General features: G+C 43.8%; 1 protein-coding gene and 2 long non-coding RNA genes across 6 annotated transcripts in view; 1 reads left to right on the forward strand and 2 right to left on the reverse strand.

The window, feature by feature from the left end:
* celsr3 (cadherin, EGF LAG seven-pass G-type receptor 3) overlaps positions 1-7,371 on the reverse strand; it is a 96,644-nt gene extending 89,273 nt beyond the window's left edge. For both annotated transcript variants that reach the window (XM_019266029.2, XM_019266028.2), the window contains exon 1: positions 1,148-7,371. In XM_019266029.2, coding sequence (XP_019121574.2) covers positions 1,148-6,875 — 5,728 coding nt within the window. In that variant the 5' untranslated portion in view covers positions 6,876-7,371. The remainder of the gene's footprint in view (positions 1-1,147) is intronic.
* A 1,356-nt stretch (positions 7,372-8,727) lies between these two features.
* LOC113747740 (uncharacterized) lies at positions 8,728-16,723 on the reverse strand. The gene is made up of 3 exons (XR_003463849.1): positions 16,565-16,723; positions 10,057-10,225; positions 8,728-9,963 (listed from the first exon to the last, which is right to left on the reverse strand). It is a non-coding gene; the product is annotated as an uncharacterized LOC113747740 (long non-coding RNA).
* Positions 16,239-21,869, forward strand: part of LOC113747739 (uncharacterized) — a 30,576-nt gene continuing 24,945 nt past the window's right edge. For 2 of the 3 annotated variants that reach the window (XR_003463848.1, XR_003463846.1), the window contains exons 1-2: positions 16,239-16,348; positions 18,496-18,552. This is a non-coding gene — a long non-coding RNA (uncharacterized LOC113747739). Of the gene's footprint in view, positions 16,349-18,495; positions 18,553-19,401; positions 19,505-21,869 lie in introns of all 3 variants that reach the window. The other variant, XR_003463847.1, reaches the window with a different exon arrangement.

A 21,869-nucleotide genomic window follows, 5' to 3' on the forward strand; every position in this document is an offset into this window, starting at 1 on the left:
GTGTGGTAGGCAAAGCCTCAAGACAGCTTAAAGTATAGATTCAATATACTGTAGAGAAATACCGTGTTTCTATCAATAGTAACTGACCATGGGTTAATTCCACCAGGAAATATATCACATTAAGTAGTCGGAAGTATTGATAGCATTTTTGTTGGACATTTAACAGCAAGTGACAATAATCGGCTTTGGTAGTTGAATTGTGTGCTTCTTTGTTTTCCTACTAAATAGATTTTCTTTAATTTTACAAAATCACTATGGCAACTTGGACTGCACTTAGCCCAGATAATCTGTCAGTCAAACAGTGTGGGTGGTACTGTGATACAGACAGCTGTTAACTACACAGGTCTTTTTCCATCATTAAAATTGTTATTGCTATGACTGTAAAAAAAAACACCTGCTTTACACTAGTACAATACATCTCATAATCTGGCAACACGGTGACTGATATGAAAATGTAATATATATAAAAAAAAGTATCATCTGTAAATGTCTTCTGTTTCTTCTCACACATTTTTTCCTTTCTGGAATATGTCTTTCTGTCACATTTTCTCACACATAATCCACACTAAGCATCCCGCATGCCTTTTTGTTCTTGTCATCCTTTTGTCATACTTTTCTCACCTCCTCCACATGTTGAAACTCTGCTAAGCCAGCTTGCATCCATCTCCTATCTGTTTAGTGCACATGCTTTCAGGTAAGTCTAACTAAGAGTAACTAAGAGTAACAGCTCCATCACCATCTAAATTTCTTTCACAAACACATGCTCACACAATTTCTCCCAAGAGACAACTCTTGGGCAAATCTGTACATGTAGCAGATGTCTAAGACACAGGTAACAAATCTAATTTTCTCACTGAGGCAGTTCATTCCTCATTCCTTCACGCACACAAGTCAAGAGAAAGAGACAAAAGGGTAGAAAAAATGCCCAGAGCTCAACCAAATGTCATCCAGTCTTATCACATCCCGTTCTCACTCACTCAAACCTGTAGCGTCTGAGTCCTTATCTTCAAAGTATTTGTTACAGCGAATAAAGCTCCAGGGGAATCTAAACTGACTGTAGACACACACACACACACACACACACACACACACACACACACACACCCTCCCATCCTTCCCTCCTATTTTCCCCTTCACGGTCTCTTACCTGTAACTGTGATCAGCATGGGAGCCACCAGCGGCCTGTTGTTATCCAGTTTTCGGCTCAGTCGGATCTCTCCACTGGTGTGATTCAGGAGCAGCAGGTGAAGCTCATTCCCTCTGTCGATGGTGTAGTACAGCCTGTCTGACACATCGGGATCATGGGCTGGTACCCTCCCGATTACCCCACTGGGGAAACTGTTGGAGCGATTGGACACGAAGTTGTTGAAAATGATTTGGAAGTCCTGTAGAGTGGGCCGGTTGTCGTTCTGGTCCACCAATCGGATGCGGACAGTGGCCCGACTGACTAGAGGTGCTGAGGTGGCCTGAACTACAATCACATACTCATTGCGAGCCTCATAGTCAAGATCAATGAGTGAAGTGAGCTCCCCTGAGAAGATGTCCATCTGGAATATCTCAGGGATGTTACCCTCCACGATTTGGTACATGATCTGAGCGTTGGGCCCCTCATCTGGGTCAGTGGCTGTGATCTGAGCTACCACAGAACCCACTGCGCTGTTTTCTTTCACAAGAACCTCAAAGTCATCAGCAGGAAAGACAGGTGCATTGTCATTCACATCTAGGACTGTCACCTGGATGTGGACTGGGGTTCGCTGAGGGGGCACACCACGATCCACGGCATAGGCTGTGAGCTCATAGAATGGCACACTCTCACGGTCCAAACGGCGAACTGTTCGGACAATACCAGATGTAGGTTCAATGGTAAAGTCTCCATCCCCATCCTCACCATTTTGAAAGGTGTACTGAACACGACCGTTAGCGTGTGCGTCACGGTCAGTGGCTGAGATTTGGAGGACACTGGTGAAGGGAGGGGCGTCTTCGCTTACTGTTCCCTGATATCTAGGGCTGACGAATTGAGGTGCGTTGTCGTTGACATCATTGACATTCACCTCAACATATGTAGTGTCTGATTTCTGTGGTATGCCATTGTCTTTGGCTGTTATGGCCAAAGTGTAGGTCATCTGGTCCTCATAATCAAGCTCTGCCTGGAGTGTTATAGCTCCTGTGGCTGTGTCGATGCGGAACTGTGGGATATTATCCTCAAGGAAGTATGTGATTCGAGCATTTTCTCCAACATCATCATCTGTGGCACTGATCACCACTACAGTGCTTCCAGGTGGTCGGTCCTCATTCACACTAACAGAGTAATGGGCACTCTGGAACACAGGCCGATGTGTGTTGGCATCTGTAATGTTGATGTGCACCTGACAAGTGTCGTGGAGTGTGCGGTCCGAAGCAGTGACTGTTAGAACGTAACGCCGCTCCTGTTTGTAGTCCAATGGGAGGGCTAATGAGAGAAGTCCAGCCCCTCCTGCTGTGCTGATGGCAAAGCGGTTTCTGGTGTTTCCTCCTGTTATCTGATAGGTCACTGCACTGTTGACATCACGGTCCACAGCTGTGACGGTCACAACACTGGTACCAACTGTAGCATCCTCATTCAGGCGAGCATAGTACTCTTTTTGGAGGAACTCTGGGCGGTTGTCATTAACATCCATCACTGTAATTGTAACACTCGCTGTAGCAGACAGTGGCGGCATGCCATAATCCCTGGCCTCCACACCAAAGAAATAGTGCTCTACAGATTCTCGGTCAAGAATGGACTTCACAGTGACCCAGCCTGTTGCAGAATTGATAATGAATGGTGTGTCAGAGCCGGTGCCAGTTAACCTGTACTCCAGGCGAGCATTGTCACCAGAATCTGTATCAATGGCCTGAATGTGGAGGATGGAACTACCAACGGGGGCACTTTCAAGCACAGATGCCTGGAATGGTGTAGACACAAAGATCGGTGGGTTGTCGTTGACGTCTGTCACCTGGACACTGACAATACCAGTGTTATTGGAAAGAGGTGGTCGGCCACTGTCCTGTGCACGAACCCGGAGTATGTACTCCCGTTCAGCCTCGTAGTCTAGTGGTGCCACAACTTCGATCTGACCAGTGACACTGTCAATTGAAAACTGTCCACGGCTGTTACCACTGATGATATTATAGTGAACTGCAGCATTACTGTCCTTGTCTCGGTCTGTGGCACTCACACAGAGAATCTCAGTGCGAGGCCGGACATCCTCCTTCACTGCTACCACATAGCGCTTTTCACTGAACTGTGGCACATTGTCATTTTCATCCAGAACGGTGATGAAAACTTTAACAGTGGCAGAGCGTGGCCCTGGTTCTTTGCCCTGGTCACTAGCCTCCACTTGAAGAGTGTAGTGTTCGTTTGATTCCCGGTCTACTGTTCCACGGGTTGTAATGAGACCAGAGCGTGGGTCAATCTCAAAGGCCACTCGTGCCATGGCGGCCATGTCACCAACAAAACGGTAGCGGATATTGGCATTGGATGGGGAATCTAAGTCTGTCGCTCTTAGCTGTAAGATAGGATAACCCTCCTCTACATTCTCCCTGATCGTCTCCCTGTACTCTGTCTGCTCAAATACAGGAGAATGATCATTCCGGTCTGAAACAGTAATGGCTACCATTGTGGTGCCAGAGAGGCGGGAAGAGCCAAAGTCAGTCGCTGTGACCCGGAAGTAATGCAAATCCATGTGTTCTCTGTCTAAAATCTGAGTGGTGGTGATTAGACCTGTGTCTTGGTGGATGTGGAAGTAGTCAGATGAGCGGCTGTTCATCAGCGGGGCTATTGAGTAGCTCACCCTGCCTGCATCTCCTGCATCTGGGTCTGAGGCAGACATGACAATGACTGAGGTGCCGGGTGGCTGGTTCTCAGCTACTTGCACTTGGTAGGTATACTGGGAAAAATGGGGATGTCTGTTGGCCGCACGTCGAGAGCGAGGCCACAGCATCTTCCTCTCCCTTTCTCCCTGTGAGGTCTCATCGTCTGCTACTATTATCAGTCGTTCCAGACTCCTCTCTCCCCTTTTGCTGGGCCTCTCCTCCTCCTCCTCCTCCCTTTCATCCCCCTCTCTAGCCTCATGGCTTTCATCCGTCTGGGTCTCTTTTTTCCATCTTTCGCTATCAGGCTGTGTGATGGTGGTGGTGGTGCTACTGCCCCTATCCTGACCCTTCCTTCCCTCTGACTCTCTCTCCTCTGCCTGGCTTGCCTTTGTTATTCCCCTTTCCCTCTCCCACTCCTCCTCCTCTTGCTCTTCTACCCCTGGTTCTCTCCCTCCCATCAGCCGCGCCTCTCTCTCGCCCACCCCCACCTGTAATTTCCCTCCCCCAACAGTAGCAGCATCAGCAGTGGACCCCTCCGAGCCCTCTCCCTCCCTCTCTGCATCCCTCTCCCTTTCTCCCTCGCCCCCCATCTGCCGCCTATCTGACTGTCTGACACCTGCGGGCTCTAATGGCACTTGCTTACCGGATTTTAATTGCATATGTGCGTGGTCCCCCCACTCGGTGGCTGAACAGTCGGGGGAAATGCTGTCAGCGCACCGTGCGTGGACCATCTCACGCAGTGCGTTCTCCCATAGGTCTTGCTGCTGTGTCTGATCATGCGTTTTTTCTGCCTCAGATTCATGACTGTATCCATTTACCTCCTTGCCTCCCTCCTCTTGGTTGTTGTTATTATTGTTGGTGTTGTATTTGTGCCATAAAAACACGCGCTGAGAGTCTAGGGGAGCTGTCCGTTGTCCTGAAATCACGTCCTTCACAGCGGGTAAGTGAAGCGAGCGTGCAGAGTCATCCTGCCATGTGGTCAGATTCATTTCCGAGAAAAGCGAGAGCTGTTTTGCTGTGGCGTGATCTGGCTGAGTGCGAGGACGTGGTTTGATTGCTGCTGCGGAGCGAGACAAGGCTGACACAACACCGGGAGATGTAACGGGAAACTCAGCAAGCGAGAAAAAGCCTGAGTCACCGGCAGACTGTGTCTCTGAAGTTGCGTTTACTTTTTCAGCAGATCGACTGAGCGGTTTGGAGACTTTTCCGCTTTTTGCATACTCGCCTGTTTGTGTTTGAGGGGGCGTAGTGAGCACGGGGCCAGGATATTTTGATGTGATTTGGGGAATTGCGCTTTTGTTGGATAGAAAACGTTGGCCGGGCGTCTCTGTGATGCTGCTGGGGGTAAATTGGATGAGGAGATTCCTCTGAGTTATTCCTCCCTCCGGGACCATAAACACGGTTAAATATCCATCCCCCACTTCTATTCTGTCCAAACAACCAAAGCAACCAACGGGAACCTCCCTGCTTTCTCCCCGGGTTTGACTGCTCTGCCCTCTGGTTGCTGGTGCTGATTTCCCCTGTCGAAGCTCATTATCAACCCTACATAGGAGCGTCACAATCGGAAAAGCCAAATTATTATCCGAATAATTAGATGAATTAATGTGTTTGTTGCGGTGTATCCCTCCTCCTTTTTCATCCTTTACCTCTCTCCTCTCATCTCTCTCCCTCCCCTTCTCCACAATTCTGGCATGATGGTACCTGGCTCTCGCATTACAGACAGGGAGACAACAACAATCCAGCTGTGCCCCGGTTCTGGGGTTAATCATTGCCGGTGCGCTACATCTGTACGCTTCCTTTACCTCCTCCTCATCTCCCCCACTCCTCGCTCCCCTCTCCTTGCTCCTAATGCACCCAGTCAAACAGCCATCATCACCCCCCTCTCTGTTGCTGCTGGGATCGATAACATTGTGCCTGCCCAAATGAGAACAATTAACAGCCCTCCTGTCCACGCTGGCCGAGCCCCCATCAGTACCCCAGGCCTGGCTGTTGTTGACTGGCTGTGGCTGAATTGTATCAGTGTGGCCCGTCTGGGAAGTTGAAAAATGACAAATGTAGTCCAATTGTGATCCCTGGATACAGTCTGAATTGTTGTTGAAACGTGGATGAAATTTGAAGGTGTAGTTTGAAGCCTCACTGTGTGGTGAATTGTATCCAGAAAGAAAATGAATGCAACAAGAGCAACCGGTTGGCAAAGGGCCAGGAGAGGGGTTGTTGACCGGGGAGAGGGCTTGCTCGACTGGACACGACCTGCATGGATGCCCGGCTGTCAGGGAGCACCATGTAGTACAGACCCTCTTCACCTCATGAAACCTCTCCCTCACCTCTCCCCCTCTCCTCTCTCCACTTCCGGGTACCCAGCACAGGCCAGAGGCTCGCACAAAGGCTCTGCCGGCGCCACGTTTGGTGAGGTGTGGCCTTGACGCCGGCCACCGTTGCGCGCACACTCTAGTCCTTTGTACTGCCCGTTTTTTGCCGTTTTGAACCGGCGAGGAGGTGAAAGCAGGTGAAACGGGAGGAGAAACAACGCCCTTCGTTCTCATCCTCCCCCTCTCCACTCCCTCTCCTGCGCCGACGCCATCAGAGCTCGACCTGTTCCTAATACCTGGGTGGAGAGGAGGAGGAGGAGGAGGAGGTGATGGTACTGGAGGGCCGCTTCCACTCCACCAAAACGTCCCGACTCCTTCCAGTCTCTCGTTCCCTGTGGCTCTTGTCCCATCCCGGTGGTATCCTCCCAGCGTCCCCCCTGCGCGCAGCACTCCAGAGCATCCCTCAGTCTGTATCCGCTCTACGGTGCACCTGCTTGGGCGTAGATTCCAGCTGCCCCTCGGCGACTCCCCTGCTTCCTCGCACTGCTGCTGCTGTTGCTGCTGGCTCACTTTACCGGCGTCTCGGTAGCAGAGGCCCGGGGTCCATCGGTTGGATGCCCCTCCTGTGTTCCCCGTCCCCGGGGTGAGGGCGAACAAAGGGCCGAGGAGAAGCAGGTGGAGTGCCAGAGACGAGAGCAGGAGCGGGGTGAAGCCCGGTAGCGGTGCAGCCATTTAGTCTCTTCCTTTCTCTGTCTCTCCCCTCCTTTCTCCCTCTTCCACCTCAGCCTATTCTCTCTTTCTCTCTCTCGAGCGCGTCTTCCCCTCTCCCCCCGTTACTTCTCTCTCTCCTTCGTTCCGGCTAGGTGGCCAGTTCCAGGACCGCCGGCACCGCCCGACACCTTCCCCCAGGCTCCCCCGTCTCTCCGTCGGCCTGGAGAGTTGGCATCTACCCGCTGTGGTCCGTGGAGCTGGAGGTCTGAGCGTTAGGAGCGGCGCGGCAGCAGCATCTCTCCTCCCGTTCATTCACATCCAACATGGCTTACACGCTCACACTGACTGGCTGGCTGGCTTACACACTACCCTTCTGAGTATGTGTGTGTGTGTATGTGTGTGCGTGCTCTTCTAGCAGTGGCGGCACAACCCGGTGGTAGGCTATCCATCCATCCACACACAGCCACACTCTCCTCCTCTCTCCTTTTTCCACCCCTCCCCCTATTGCTTGCATCTCCACCGCCTCTCTCTCTCTCTCTCTCTCTCTCTCTCGGCTCCGGTGCGCAAGGGCTGTTACACAGCACCCGCGGCGGCAACCATATCCACAACTGGAATAGGAAGGGGAAAACGCATGTATCTTACACAATCACACCGTCATCACCGTATCATCTGAAGAATTATTATCTTAACAAATAGCCCCGCAGGTCACCCAGCACTGGGCTTACCACACAGATAAACCCGGTAATGCTGCTGATTCTTAAAAATGAGACCTTAAAATGAGTTGCTGATATTTGAAAATGAAATGAAACAGTGAGGTGGCTTTTAGATGAACTTACAGAAAAGCAATTCCTAGAAACTTTACCAAAAGAGGGGCCACTATCAAGATTGTAGTCAGCACTTGAGTCTTTCATAATTTCTTTTTTTTTTTTTTTTACACATAAACTCCAATCTCGCAGAACCATTTCTCCAGCAAGGATTAGATTTGTCTTATTCTGTGAAATCATCTTCCGAAAGATGCACACGTTATAATAAAGTGCAGTGATGTAAGCTCTGAATCGACAGGATGGCTCTAAAACTGACGTCATCTCCCGTATTTCACCGATGAGTAATTCTCTCTCTCTCTCTCTCTCTCTCTCTCTCACACACACACACACACACACACACACACACACACACACACACACACACACACACGCTTTCAAGAACATTTCATAAAAAATTCCATTAAGTGACTTTATTGTGAGTGATGATGTCATGTGGAAGGATATAGTATATTCCATAGGTTGTAACAGTCCCATAGGGATTTATATATTTTCTGTATGAGTGTGATTCAGTTCAGTAAGGCACATGCGGCGCAATCCAGCAATCACCCCAATTTAACACTAATTTGCCCATGGCTAAATGGGCAGATCCATTTCCTGATACTTGTTGAAAATCACATTATGCAAATATGTAGGCTTCAAATTTCCTCCAACATTCATTCACCATCTCCCCCATTCAATCCCAATTTATAATTCCGGCTGGGTTGGTGTATGGTTTTTGTAATGACACGGCTGGAATTGAATATGATTTCTTCCTGTGGCTGATGGGAGGAGATACACAAGGCGTGTCAGTCGGGGACGTGGTGCATGAGCGCTCAGAGAAGCAGCCACATGTGAACTCCGGCGCCGCGTGACCGAGCTTGAGCGTGCACATGCGCGTGTGCGCATCCCACGTTCCTGATTTCCCATTGTGTCCGGTTCGTGCATTACTGTGTGGGTCAGTGATCATTTCTATCTCACCTCAGTTCAGGTGTCTCAGGTTTGGCCCATCAGGCTTAAGTGTGGGTTTGACTGGGTCAGGTCTGAGTGTCATATATGTGGGGATGATTGTCTGTGGGGCTGAGTATTGCACCTCACGACTTTTTTGCTATCAAAATGTGGTTGTAACGCCCACTTTCACAAAATATCAAACAGAGAAAGCATCAAAATGCTTGCTTGATTATTAACTTTATTAGGTTGATCTATAATTTTGCCAATTTTAGAACAGCTGCCTATTTTTTCGACATTTAACATTTAAGAACTTCTTTGTTTAAATGTCAAGGAATAAGGAATTTGCTGAAAAAACATAATTACATTCTGAATATTCCTGAATATATCAAAAGATTGACAGCACTTGCATTTGTTTGCCGACAGATTTTATAGAGTTGTACCATTTCCACAGGTTATTGGTTGAGATTCGACAATTCAGCTGTTTCACAAATAAAACTGTTTTCTGATATTACACCACTCCAGGTAAAGGTTTGGTTAGGTTTAGGTACAAAAACATAATCACACATAATCACACATAACATCACATATAATCATCATATCATCTGCTAAGCATCTACCAACAAAGCAAAGCAATTGAAATGTTACAAAAACTCTATAAACTGTAGGTGGACTATCCCAATAAAGTGTTACTAAAATCAGAAACCTCTAACAATATCCAGACCATAGTGTTTGCTATAAGAATATTATATTCTTTTAGCATTTCTATCTATATTTGCATTGTAAGTTGTCACATACTCAAATGGTCTTTTGGTGCTTAAACAATAATGGAAAAAAGCCAGATTTTGTTCTCCTGTCCATACCAACTAATTTTTAGTGTAACCAAAACTATGTATAAGCTAAAACTAAATAAAACTATGACTTTTTAGTCAAAGTAAATGAAAACTCAGTCTTGTGAATGGCAGTTCTCGCTGTACCACACAGCAGTGTGTTTATGTCTGTGTGTGTCCCAGTCTGTTTGGATCCCTCTGCCTCTGTTTTTTTCTCAGATCTGGTAGAAGCTTGGAGCGCAGCCACAGCAACATGGTGCTGCAAAATGCATATCCTCCTTTTCCAAATAAGATTTGAATACACAAAAGAAAACATTCGCTCCCCCCCTCCCCTCTCCGAGTGTCAGCAGCCTCCCTCCAGCCTCATGCTCTGTCACCAGGATTTGCTGCTGCTTTTCTATCGTTGCTCTGACGCCCTCACACGCCTCAGTCAGCCAGTGTGATTACTGTGGAAAGTAGGTTATTGTGGCGCTGGCTCGCGGCGTTAACAGGATTTGGAATGGCTGCGTGTTGGGGGGAGCATGAGGACGTCTAGACAAGTTGTGACAAGGCAGCGTGTGAAACAGTGTGACAGGTATTACACAGTTTACCCATTTAGTAATGATAGTTTAGATGTAATGATACCTTTTTCGGGGTCAAGTAGGGGAGGCTTACTTTTTCTTTGCCAGAGAGAGGTCTGAGGTCAGGGTGACATTTGGAGCAGTCAGTGATTCAGTGACTTGGGCACTCCATCGAGTCCTCCACTTCATTAAGGGTCTTTCTTCTTGCTGCTCTGCCCCCCAAATCTCTGAAACTGAAATTGAAATAGTATATTGTTATAATGCTCCTCACTGGGAAATTAACTGTCTCAGGCTATTACTGTTTCAATTTCAGCTATTGTAGCATAATTACCAGTAATTAAATCTCATTGTTATCATCCTCTCCAAGTGTGGGAGGGAAGTTCAGTGAGGCAAAAAGTGAAGTATATGAGGAATAAGAAAGAATAAAAAAAAAGTTTACTTCCTGCTAAAACATGCATTTAAAGTTATTTGTCGTCTCTGGCAAGGTAACTGAGAATTCCCACATTTTTAATGCAAAAGTAAAGTAATATGTGACAGTTCAACAGTTTAATGACTTTCCAACACATGAGCATAGGACACATAACAGAGGGGATTACACAGCATATTTCACATCAAAAATATTCCCACTCCACAGTACAGAACACAAAAATTACTTTAATCCTTGTATACCCTTGAAAGTCTTTGAGATATTAATAGCCTTGGGTCTAACAGGGCGAGCAAAATCCAGACAGCAGTGAATCCACCAGGGGAACATTTCTGGCGTGAAGTAATTCGGATTCCTATTCTGAAGGTTGGACGGTTAATTACACCAAATGGGAACTCTAATAATATGACAGTGTGAAAACTTGTCTCTGTGAAACTTGAGATATAAATAGACCCAGATTGTCAACCCCAAAGTAAATGAGTCTCATTGCAGTTCTGAAGAACGTAGCAGAACTTGTTTGTTATAGAGAATCAGTATGGGCTTATAAATTATTCAGTGCTAGTAGAGAGCCAAAAAAAGAGAAATTGACCTGGCAAAGCTATCCTAAATCTCTGGAAATATACAGTGCATACCGTAAACATACAAGCTCTACAAGGAGGTGAAATGCCCGTAGCCTTTAATATATTTATTCTGACCTGCTTTGCAAACACTACCTGCAGATTACATCACAGATCTAAAGACCTTGAAGAATCCCCAATGCACCCTTGAAAACTCTTGAATTATAAATAGCTCTGTCTGTCAAATCAAATAAAAATCTGACATGAATCGGCTGGGGCCGATCCCTGCTTGTCTGTGTTGGTCTAATTAAGTAAACAAAATGATTCAGCATGCCTTATTTAAATAAACATTTTTTAAAAAGTCTTTTACATAATAATGCCAGGCTAATAGGATTTTTCATCCAGGATATGTCTTTCATGTCCACCTTCATTTTTATTCTGAGCAACTGGTCAGATTAATTAGATTAGATAGAGTACAAAGTCTGATAGACAGAGTGTTGAGTGACTGCAAGGAGGGGGTTCTGTGCCACTTACAGCTATTTATAATGGATCAGAGGGGCTGGATGGACTATAAACACTAAACGAAACTGACTGACAGAAAGTTACTACAGCGCCCTGTGGGGCTCTGACATCAGAGAGAGAGAGAGAGAGAGGGAAGGAAGGACGAGGAGTGAGGGGAGGAGAATGTAAGAGAAGGAGGAGAAATGATGGGGGACGAGGAGGGAGACAGGGAGGTGGGAGAGTTAAGCTGCTCTAACATATAACAGCTAAAAAATATATGTTTTTCTGGCTCCAGCATAGGTTTTTTTCTGGCTATAGGACTTTTGTAAACCACAGCTACAAAGTGCATTATAAACACAATAGAGCAATACAACAATTACAGAAATGTTTGATTAAACGGATGATTAAAAAATAAATAAATTATTAATCATCTGCTCACCAAATGCATGGCTCCAAACGAATGTTTGTCGTAATCAAGCTACAGAAGGAAAAACATTCACACACACTTTCTCGAGATTGGTTTGCTGACCGTATTTGTTTTATGTCATAAAAATGTCATAACCTTTTACATTGTTCTGCCATGGAGCGTTTGAGCCAACATTCTTTGAAATGTCACTTGGCTCTGATGATGAAACTGCAAAGGTGTTGGATCACCTTTTATTCCCAGAACGTCAACTCCAGTGCCTGTTAACACACAACTCAAACAGAGAAAATTTGAGAAAAAGACTTGTTTGAGGTTGCACTGTTAAAAGGGAGACAGGAGAAGTGTGGAAAAAGACAGACGAGGTAGGAGATGAAACAGAGGGGGGTGAGGAGAGGGGAGAGAAAGAGAGAGAAAATTAGAACGAGAGGTGAGGCAAGCAAGTGTCTAAAACTAATGCTTTAATAGCAAACACTGATCTTATTTCTGTCACGGTGCAAATAACAGTCCATCAACAGCACGGTGTCAGCAACCTATGAGCCATCTCATTCAGGACTGTGTAATTACATTAGGCAATTTAATCATCTAATTCCAAGCTATCAAACTCCCATTTAAAGATTGAAACCTTGACAGACCAAATATAACGACAAGTGTAAGTGAGGCTGGCTTTGAAGGTTAAGAACTATTTTACCGCATCCTGCCCATTCTATATATATATATTATATATATCTTAATATATTATATATAGTATATATTTATCTATAATATATATATATATATATATATATATATCTATCTTATTAACATATCATTATCATATAGCGATGAGAGAGGCTGTTAATTATACAGTAAAACGGCAACCTTAAATGAGAAGTCAACAATAATAATAAGAGAGAGATATTATAATAATAATATCCTTTTTACTGTATATTAGAAAAAGTTATGCCATATATATTACAGTAAAATTCTGGCGACCACAGCTGCCAGTTTTTTAATCGTAAAAACAACAGTTTCTGCTCTGTAATAATTTATTTCCTACAGGATGTTTTTCAATAGGCATAGCTCTGACCGGACTCTAATTATAGGAGAAGACAGTAGCAGCGTGATCGTTTCTTTAGAGGGATGTATTCGTCACTTTTCATTTCATTTCTGCTCCACATGTCAGTGGAGAAGAGTGCTCTGTATCTGCCTTTTCTGTACATAATAACCCCTATGATTTTTACATGTCAGTGCAAAGTGCTGGCCCCTGACTCTAAAACCTGATGTTCAAATTGATTTCTCAGGTAGCTGAGACATTTTCTGCCATCAATGTCCATTGTAGCAGCTAGTGGAAATGTTCCACTGATGTCATACTATCTATTGTATCTAATCAGCCATATACACAAGGGAAATACACCACCATACCATGCAGGGTACATCGTATGTTCCTGTTTTTTGAAGAGTTGGGGTGTATTTTTGGTCACTTTCAGGACCATGGATAGCTACATGCTGCAAAGACTTTTTAAAATGTCATTTTTGCACTAAAAAGTAGAATATAGTGTACCACTATTAGGCTTCTGAACTTTGCTAACCTTCACTTAACTTTGTCTTTCCTTCGCATTTAAAAGGAGATAGCACCATCGTATACAGTGTTCTGTTCAGAAATGTGAAAAACACACAGGTTGTTGCAGGATGTTTGGCATATATTAACAAAATGAACTCTCTGAATTCAGAGCACACGTAATTTCATGATTCAGTGTGCTGCCCATAATACCACTCGCTGTGGACTCAGAAATAAGTAGACCTAATTCAAATGAGAAAATCTTATTCCCTGTTTAGCTGAGGTAATGTGGGTCAGCAACAGCTGGATCCTGCTGCTGATCCACTCTGCTGCCGTCTGCTCTGCAATCCATTAATAGACGCATTTATGCACACATGTACAGAATATCTAATATTGTTCTCCAAACAGGGAAACAGCAGCTTTGTCTGACTGTTTCTGACAGGCTTAAAATTACCAGATGTTTTGCTAACTTCTACCGCCTGCTAAGGCTTCTGATATAAACTATTATACGGCAAATGAAGCAAATCAACTGATGAATATGATGAGCCTTGGCGATCAGACCATATGAAAGCAGTTTAGATAGATGTGCCAGTGTGTGGCATATTGCGAGTACTGACATGAAATCAGAGGAGGTTTCATCTGCATTTCAAAACCTGCTCAGCTTCGGGGGGCACTACAACATTTATACAATTGTATTGTATGTCATGCACAATATCTGAAATGCTGTGAATTGGATTTGCACAAGCCCTCGCTCGCTTGCTCAACTGTGATATTTCCTTGCATTTTATGGGAGGGACATTATGTTTGTTTGCATGCTGAATTTTGTGAGATTGATCTTACCCCTGTGTTCTTACGTTTCCCTGCAACTGCAAACATCAGCCCGTTTAAGGCTTCGCTTCTTTTTTCTTATTCACGTGTCAGCTGTAAAAGCTTGAACTACAATTACAGCTTAGAAAGTCACACATGCTGCTGCTGGTGGCATTTATCTGTGAAGACGTGTGTTAACTGTTGCTATGAAGATTTTTAAAGGCTACACTGTGCCTATTTAGTGTTTACAGGGGACCTATTTTAGTGCATCTGCTTTTGTGTGGAGAGCATTAATGTGTGTGTGTGTGTGTGTGTGTGTGTGTGTGTGTGTGTGTGTGTGTCAATCTGTCTGTCTGCATGTGAGTGTGTGCACGCTTGGCCAGTCGGCTGGCCTCCGTGTGTTGAGGGATCAATAACCGGCTGACTCCTCGTGGGAAGTCTCCTCGCTGCTTCGAGCCTCCAGGCAGGGGCCCGCGTGCTTTCTGCCGGTGTGGGTTTCCATGGGAACAGTCTGTGAAAGTGTGTATGTGTGTGTGAGGTTCAGGGGGGTACAGTGAGTCTGGTGGATTACTGCTGCAACTGTGTGTGTGTGTGTGTGTGTGAGAGGAAGAGATAGATAGAGAGAGAGAGAGAGAGAGAGAGAGAGAGAGAGAGAGAGGTGAGAGGTTGAGGGAGTCAAAGCTAAAAAGAGAGGGAACAGGAGTACAGAAAACACATGCACACACAGACGTACACACACAAAGAGACAACCAACATAAAGAGAAGAGAGGACTACAAAGAGAAAGGAGATCTTTACAGATATGGTCGTCCTCGTTGCTTTTCCCTTCTCGCATAACACTCCCCCTTAATTGCCTGCTGCCCTCGGCCTTTTGCCTCTCTGTTGATCCATCCCACAGGGGGGATACGGAGGGGAGTGAGGGTGTAGGGGGACAGGCCACAGGCTGTCTATAACCCCACATCTCCCTCCATCCCCCACTAAAAAAAAACAAGGGAGATCCTAAGCGGAGGACCAGCAGGTGGCCGTTGGCCTGCTGCTCATCTGTCCGGTTTGGAAGTGATGTAGCAGCGATGCATATTCAACACAGAGCGAGGGTGACTGAGGTGGGACAGGGCGTGTGTGTGTGTGTGTGTGTGTGTGTGTGTGTGTGTGTGTGCAAGAGAGAGAGAGGCGGACACATCCTGCCACTCAGACAGGCAGTCAATAACAGAAGAGCCACTTGCTGGAAAAGCCCCCTACTCTCCACACACACACACACACACACACACACACACACACACAGAGGATGGCATATGGCGGCAGCTGCCAGACGCGTGCCGTGATTGTGTGAAAAGCAGTGTGGTGCGCGCCCGAATAATGAGCCTCGCCTCTCCGCGGGGACGCGCCTTGCATGATGAAAAGATGAAAGAATTATGGGTAAGGAAAGACATGAAAACCTCCTGTAGAGCTGCTTCTCCTCCTGTGATCCATAACTGTTGATTTAACAGCTGGCTACTCATTTCATCATTAGACTCTCCATCCTCAGCTCCTCTTCCCCTCGCTCTCTGTCTTGTTCACATTCAATTTAAAATGTCCTCACTTATGTCTTCTTACTCCTGCACAGTTTAAATGGTTTCAGGAGGAGATTAGGCTGCAGAACTCAGCGATTGCATAAGAGGGACGGCTCTGGGGCCTTTTTAGCTGGTTACTTTTCAAATGTCATGTCCTCTATTAACCCCCTAACACAGCAGCACCAACACATTGTGCACGGTGTAGGTGGGGAAGAGATGAAAAAGTAGTTTAACAGTATAATCTTAACTCAAAGGCCACTTATTTGATTTCTGCAGCGCTTTCAACCACCCCATTCTCTTTACCAGTGAAAGGAGTTTGCTCACTGTGCTCTCTAACTTGTTTCTAACTATTTACTCTTTATTTAATTCAGAGTAATGGCACAGACACACTTTTATAGATTTGCAGTTGAATTAAAGTCGTATTTATGGTATGATAAGTCTGGGGTTCAACAGGTTGAAGTTAACTGCTGTTGCTAGGTGACCGGAACACTGTTCTCATCTCCTCCGCGTCCTACATGGCTACAGAACAAGGGTTATAAGTGAAAGATCATTAAAAAGGTAGGTTTCTACATTGCAACGTCAGTATAGTCCTGACTCTTTAACCTGGCATTAACCATTTACTCATTTAAGTAAGATAAACACGACCCAAGGGACCACAAAGACAAACACTGACAAGTTCACAAGCTAGTTAGCTTTAACGTCCCTCCACTCTCTCTCACCTCAACTCTAAAACAACATATCCCCGTGAATATTAAGTAACATTAGTTCACATACCTGTGATACGAAGCTTTGTACAAGTTGTCGGTTTCTTCTGAAACGTGTGGTGTACAGAAACAAGCCTGGTTTAACCTTCATAGCACTTCTGTTGTTACGTTAGCATTGGCGCTAACCACTAGCTAACGCCACTCGCTAACTAACATAACTGCCAGCTAGTGTTCAATGCAAGCACATGTATTTACAATGTATTTTTATATGTATTTTATTTTATAACACATGTATTTACAATGTATTTTTATATGTATTTTATTTTATAACACATGTATTTACAATGTATTTTTATATGTATTTTATTTTATAACACATGTATTTACAATGTATTTTTATATGTATTTTATTTTATAAAAAATGTATTTTACAATATTAAGTGTAACATATACAGGGTTCCCACGGGTGCTTGAATTCCTTGAAAATGCTTGAATTTCAATTCAGTGTTTTCAAGGTTGTGAAAATGCTTGAATTTTTTGTGAAGTGCTTGAAAATGCTTGAAATTTGTATGATGTCTATCTCAATAAACCAAGAGAAAACAAAAATGTTTCCTAAGCGGCTACACGCTTGATCCGATGCCTTTACATGCAGAACTCAGTTATCATACTCGCTTGGTGTTCTGCCGAGAAATAACAGTAGACTACTATCGACACCTGATACATTACATTCCAGTAAATCATGAGTGTCTCTTGTCTGTATTTTGTCTTCCTGGGGCTGGTACAAAGCAAAGCATACTGGTTGATCATCAAGCAGCACTAGCATGTATCTTGGTAATGGACAGGGGCAGTAAATGTGGATTGGGTCTGTGTGATGGTCCTTGCTGTGAAAGGTTTCCACACACTGAAAGGAAATTACTCGTCTGCTGATAGACATACTTTAGCCCCCTTCAGGCTTTGGCACTGTTATTGCGCTATGGTAGTTACACAATACACCGCTCACAAGCTGAGAATACAAGCCAATTCACAATTAGTTAAAAATCAAAACAGTCAATCTACCACCATATGAAATAATGCTAATTAGACCCATATTATTATGCCATACAGTGGCACCGCTGCGCTTCCCATGACCATCATGGCAAACACAACTAGTAGGCTACCTATTTAAAGGTGCTGGAAAAATGGAAAAACTGGTGCTTGAAGGTGCTTGAAAAGTGCTTGAATTTGTTCATGAAAAAGGTGTGGGAACCCTGCATATATTCTGACAGTTAAAGAGTTAATTAGCTACAAGTTCACAGTGCTTTTTGTATTAAGCATCTCAGACTTTGCCAGCTAATGCTCTGCTTGCACAGCAGGCATTTTGACATGTCATACCAGATAAGTGTATTAATGATAGCTGCGTTCCGTTTAGTCCTGCTATTGTGCTTGCTGGTTCATTGTCACTGCTACTGTGACACCTGGAACTGAGCCATCTTCACTGTAATTAAGTCCACCTGTGTCAAAATACCTGCTGTGAAACTGGTCCATTCATAGTTATAACAGAAGCTGTTCAAGTATCTGCTAAGCCAACAAGCTACACAACATAAGGGCTGAAAGAACTGACATGCCAAGGTGGAATAAATCAAAATAATCTGCAGATACAAGCACTTTATCACAGCCTGAGCTCTTAATGCAGAGCTATTTAGTCACATATATAAATGGCTTTGCTTGGGTTAGTTAGGTTAGGTGCAGAGATATAAAAATACATATAAAACACAAATAAAACTTTGGATCGTTTGTTGAAACATGGCTTTGTGCCGTGTAGAGAGGCCACTTTTGGTAATCCCAGACAGACAGGAGAACGGTGGTCCGATCCAACAGAGCCAAAGCCAGATGAAAAAAGTTGTATGTATGCTACCTGCAAAGTGCAAAACAAGCCAAAGAGAGACCAACATTTTTTCTCAAAATCCGGTTGAACAAGCCAGAGATAAATATAGATAATATACTGGACTTGTCTTTGAACAGGGTCGGAGGCGTAGGACTCCGGTGAGATGTCCATGCTGCTCCATTTCTACTGGATGTGTAAGTAATGCTGTCCAGTAGAACTTGATAAACTACACCCAAGTTTGTTGTAAGATTGTTTTGAGTTCTTCTTCCTGCCTTCTTCTCATCAAAATTAATTTAATGCAGGTTATATTTGTGCTGCAGCTTTCCTTATTCTATTTCTGTTTTATGTGTTGTGCTTCCTATGGCATAAACAAGCACTATTAAATCAAGTGTATACTGTATATTAGCCAGTATCACATCTCGGTATTAACGATATGATAAAAGCAGAGATTATTAAAAATGTTAATAGGCTTCTCTTCCACCCACTACCTCTCTGTTTCCATATTTCGTCTCCATTTCAACCTTTCTTCTCTCCCGTTTGTGAGATCTTTTCATGAACCCCCTTCTCTCTTTTTTTCCACACATTTTCTTTGTTCCTATTCTTCTATTCTGTCTCTCTCTCACTCCCACTTTATTACCTCTGGCGTCCAATTGGCCTGCATTGTAGACGCTACAACCAAAAATGATGTCATTAATTATTTGGGTAGAGATTATGTGATTAAGCCTCTGTGTGTGTGCGCCCTTGCACACACAGACCATGTGAATGCCTCAGTGAATTTGTGATTATTGTGTGTTGTATCTGGTGGCCACATTATTAGATTCAGATGAGAATGGAGAGCCTGAATGCGTGAGCAATTTGTTCATTAAATTGTTGACCTACTGCTATTCTGCTGATGCGAAGCAAGCAAACAATCAAACAAACAAATGTCCCCAAAAAAGCCAAAAGGTGACATCCAGAGATCAAACATCTCCAGCCAAGGAGGATGCAGGATGATGCAGAGCAAGATGTTGAATCACACACACTCGCATTGTGTTTCTATTCAGGTCACAGGAGTTTTGTTTATGGAAAGACTGACGAAAGAGGGGCATCAATACAGGAAGTAACAGTAGAGGACAGGAGAGAGAGGGGAAAGACACAGAGATTCAGGTGAACAAATCAATACAGATAGAAGTCTAGAACACGATGGACCAAATAAACAAATGTGTTTCAGGGCCAGATTGTGATTCATCATACTGTGTGTGTGTGTTTGTGTGTGTGAGAGTGGAGGGCAGGACGGTTTATAGGCCAGCTGTGTGTAGTCTTTTAGTCAGTCCGTGACCTAAATCACAGAATAAAGAGAGAGAGAATGAGAGGAGGAGTGTGTGTGAGAGAGAGGAGGGAGGGTGTAGATACAGGGATGAGGAGGGGAGCGAAAAGAAAAGAAGGAGTAAAAGACAGCAGGAGGAAAAAAAGGATGAGACAAAGGTTGAGGAGAAAAAAGACAAGGAGGGAAGAGTTGGGGGTTGAAAGCAAAGAAAGAGTGAGAGAGATGATTTGTATGAAGCTGAAATTGTGCAGCAGATATAAATACCCAAGCTTGTTATTCAGTCTTTGCCTGCTTTACATTTCCAGAGTAAAGAAACTTAACTGCCACGCTGGCTCACTACATTAATGCACAACCGCTCCCTGTAGCCGTGGCTTTCTTCCCTGTGACTGTGTACTAAACATAGCATCACATCACAACATGCATAATGGAAGAATAAATATACAAAGCTGTGAAGTCGACACATAGAGGGGGATAATTAGCTGCATTAGGATAGTAAAGTGTCCTTCATACAAAATGCCACATTAAGAATTTATCACTTTGTTTCAAATTAACAAACAAATGTATCATTTTAAATAATTAAATTGCAGAGTGTAGGGGTCATTATACTTTAGTATACCCGTGCACAACATATACAGATCAGAAAGAGGGAGAATCTGTTGTATTTATTATATTATCATGGTCAAATAAGGAAGCACACTAAGAAGGATTAGAATCACTTCACATCTGCTTGCTGCCCTGCCAGTTGACAACCATAGTACTGTACTGGCAGTGCTTTGGCAACATGGTGCCATGCTGAAAATCTAGACACAGCTTGAGATTCTACTCTGATGTTGAGAAAATACAAGAAAATATCAAATAATTTGGTTCGCACCAGTCAGTTTGGATTTACGTTAGCTCCAATGGCAATTGATAACTTAAGGGTTTTTTATTCGTCTACTTCCTTTGATATCTTTGGTTTAAATCATCACAGATGGACATTGGTTTCCTGGAAATTGTTTCGTTTCAGTTCAAGTCTAATCAAAAGAAGTAAACATCTGTCATGCAGAGTTGTTTACTACGTCTTTAAAAGAAAATCATATAGTAAACGAAAGTCACTAAGGGAGAAAAATTGTTCTTATTGATTCTTAAAAATTAGTTTTAATGGTTTCTGCAAACGCAGTGTTTTCTCTGAGGTTACTCCACAGCCTGGGCAGCTGCCAGGTGTGAATGTGTTGTATCGAGCTACAAGCTGCTGCTAAAAAAAGAGTCTGCTTGATCAGCAAAACTTTTTCCTGCATATCTCTGCAAGCTCTCAAAAGTTTCAAACCCAGGGCCTCCTGATAATCTTTGGCATTCTTCCAAAAATATCCTCAAAGATAATTGGTCACATAATGCAGCGTTGGTTGACAATCCATCAGGCTGATGAGCCTTATTGGTTACGTTTTATCATTATTATCATTATTACCTTGTGTTATGTTGAAATATTTTTGTTCACCTGTTGAAAACTGGTAAACATAAAATATGACCATTCACATGTGACAGACGTTCCGGTGTAATGCTTTTAATGCCGATTCACTGCTTTGGGGCAACAACCATAATTGTAATCCATACCCATTTCTGCTTGACTTTGCCATATTTCCAGTTGAGTTGTCATGCACTGTCTAAATGTTTCGGGGGCATGATGCTGGTAATACAGACAGCATCAGGCCAAAGACAGTCAAATGTATAGATTTTTCTGCTAGTTTCTCTTTTTAGGAATCTGAGTGTGCAATACTTCAGATTTCATATTACTGAGTTAGATTTTGAAATATACTGTACTGTGATTTAAAATAAGAATCATGTTTTCTTAATTCACTTTATTAAATAAAAATGATTTCATTTAAAGATGTTTAAGTTCTTCTCAAGACAATGACCAACAAAAACTGCTCATCTAATAATGAGATAGCAGATAGGTCAAATGATGTAAACTTACCCAACTGGACAGATTTTAATATTTGCTCAGTAAAAGGAGCCAATTGAGGCCTTTTGTTCAGTTTGTGTAATGCGTTGATTGGAATTAGTCCAAAACAGCCTGTGAACACAGATGGATTTTCGAACACTCAAACCAAATCCAATTTTAATCAAGTGAAGTCAATCCAATTCAATGGCTTTATTCATATGATTACATATCTGAAATCTTATCAAATTATACAATCTTAAAAAAGGTGAGAATGTTATAAAAGCCTC

This window comes from Larimichthys crocea, chromosome XV (assembly GCF_000972845.2).
Source record: "Larimichthys crocea isolate SSNF chromosome XV, L_crocea_2.0, whole genome shotgun sequence".
Lineage (NCBI taxonomy): Eukaryota > Metazoa > Chordata > Actinopteri > Sciaenidae > Larimichthys > Larimichthys crocea.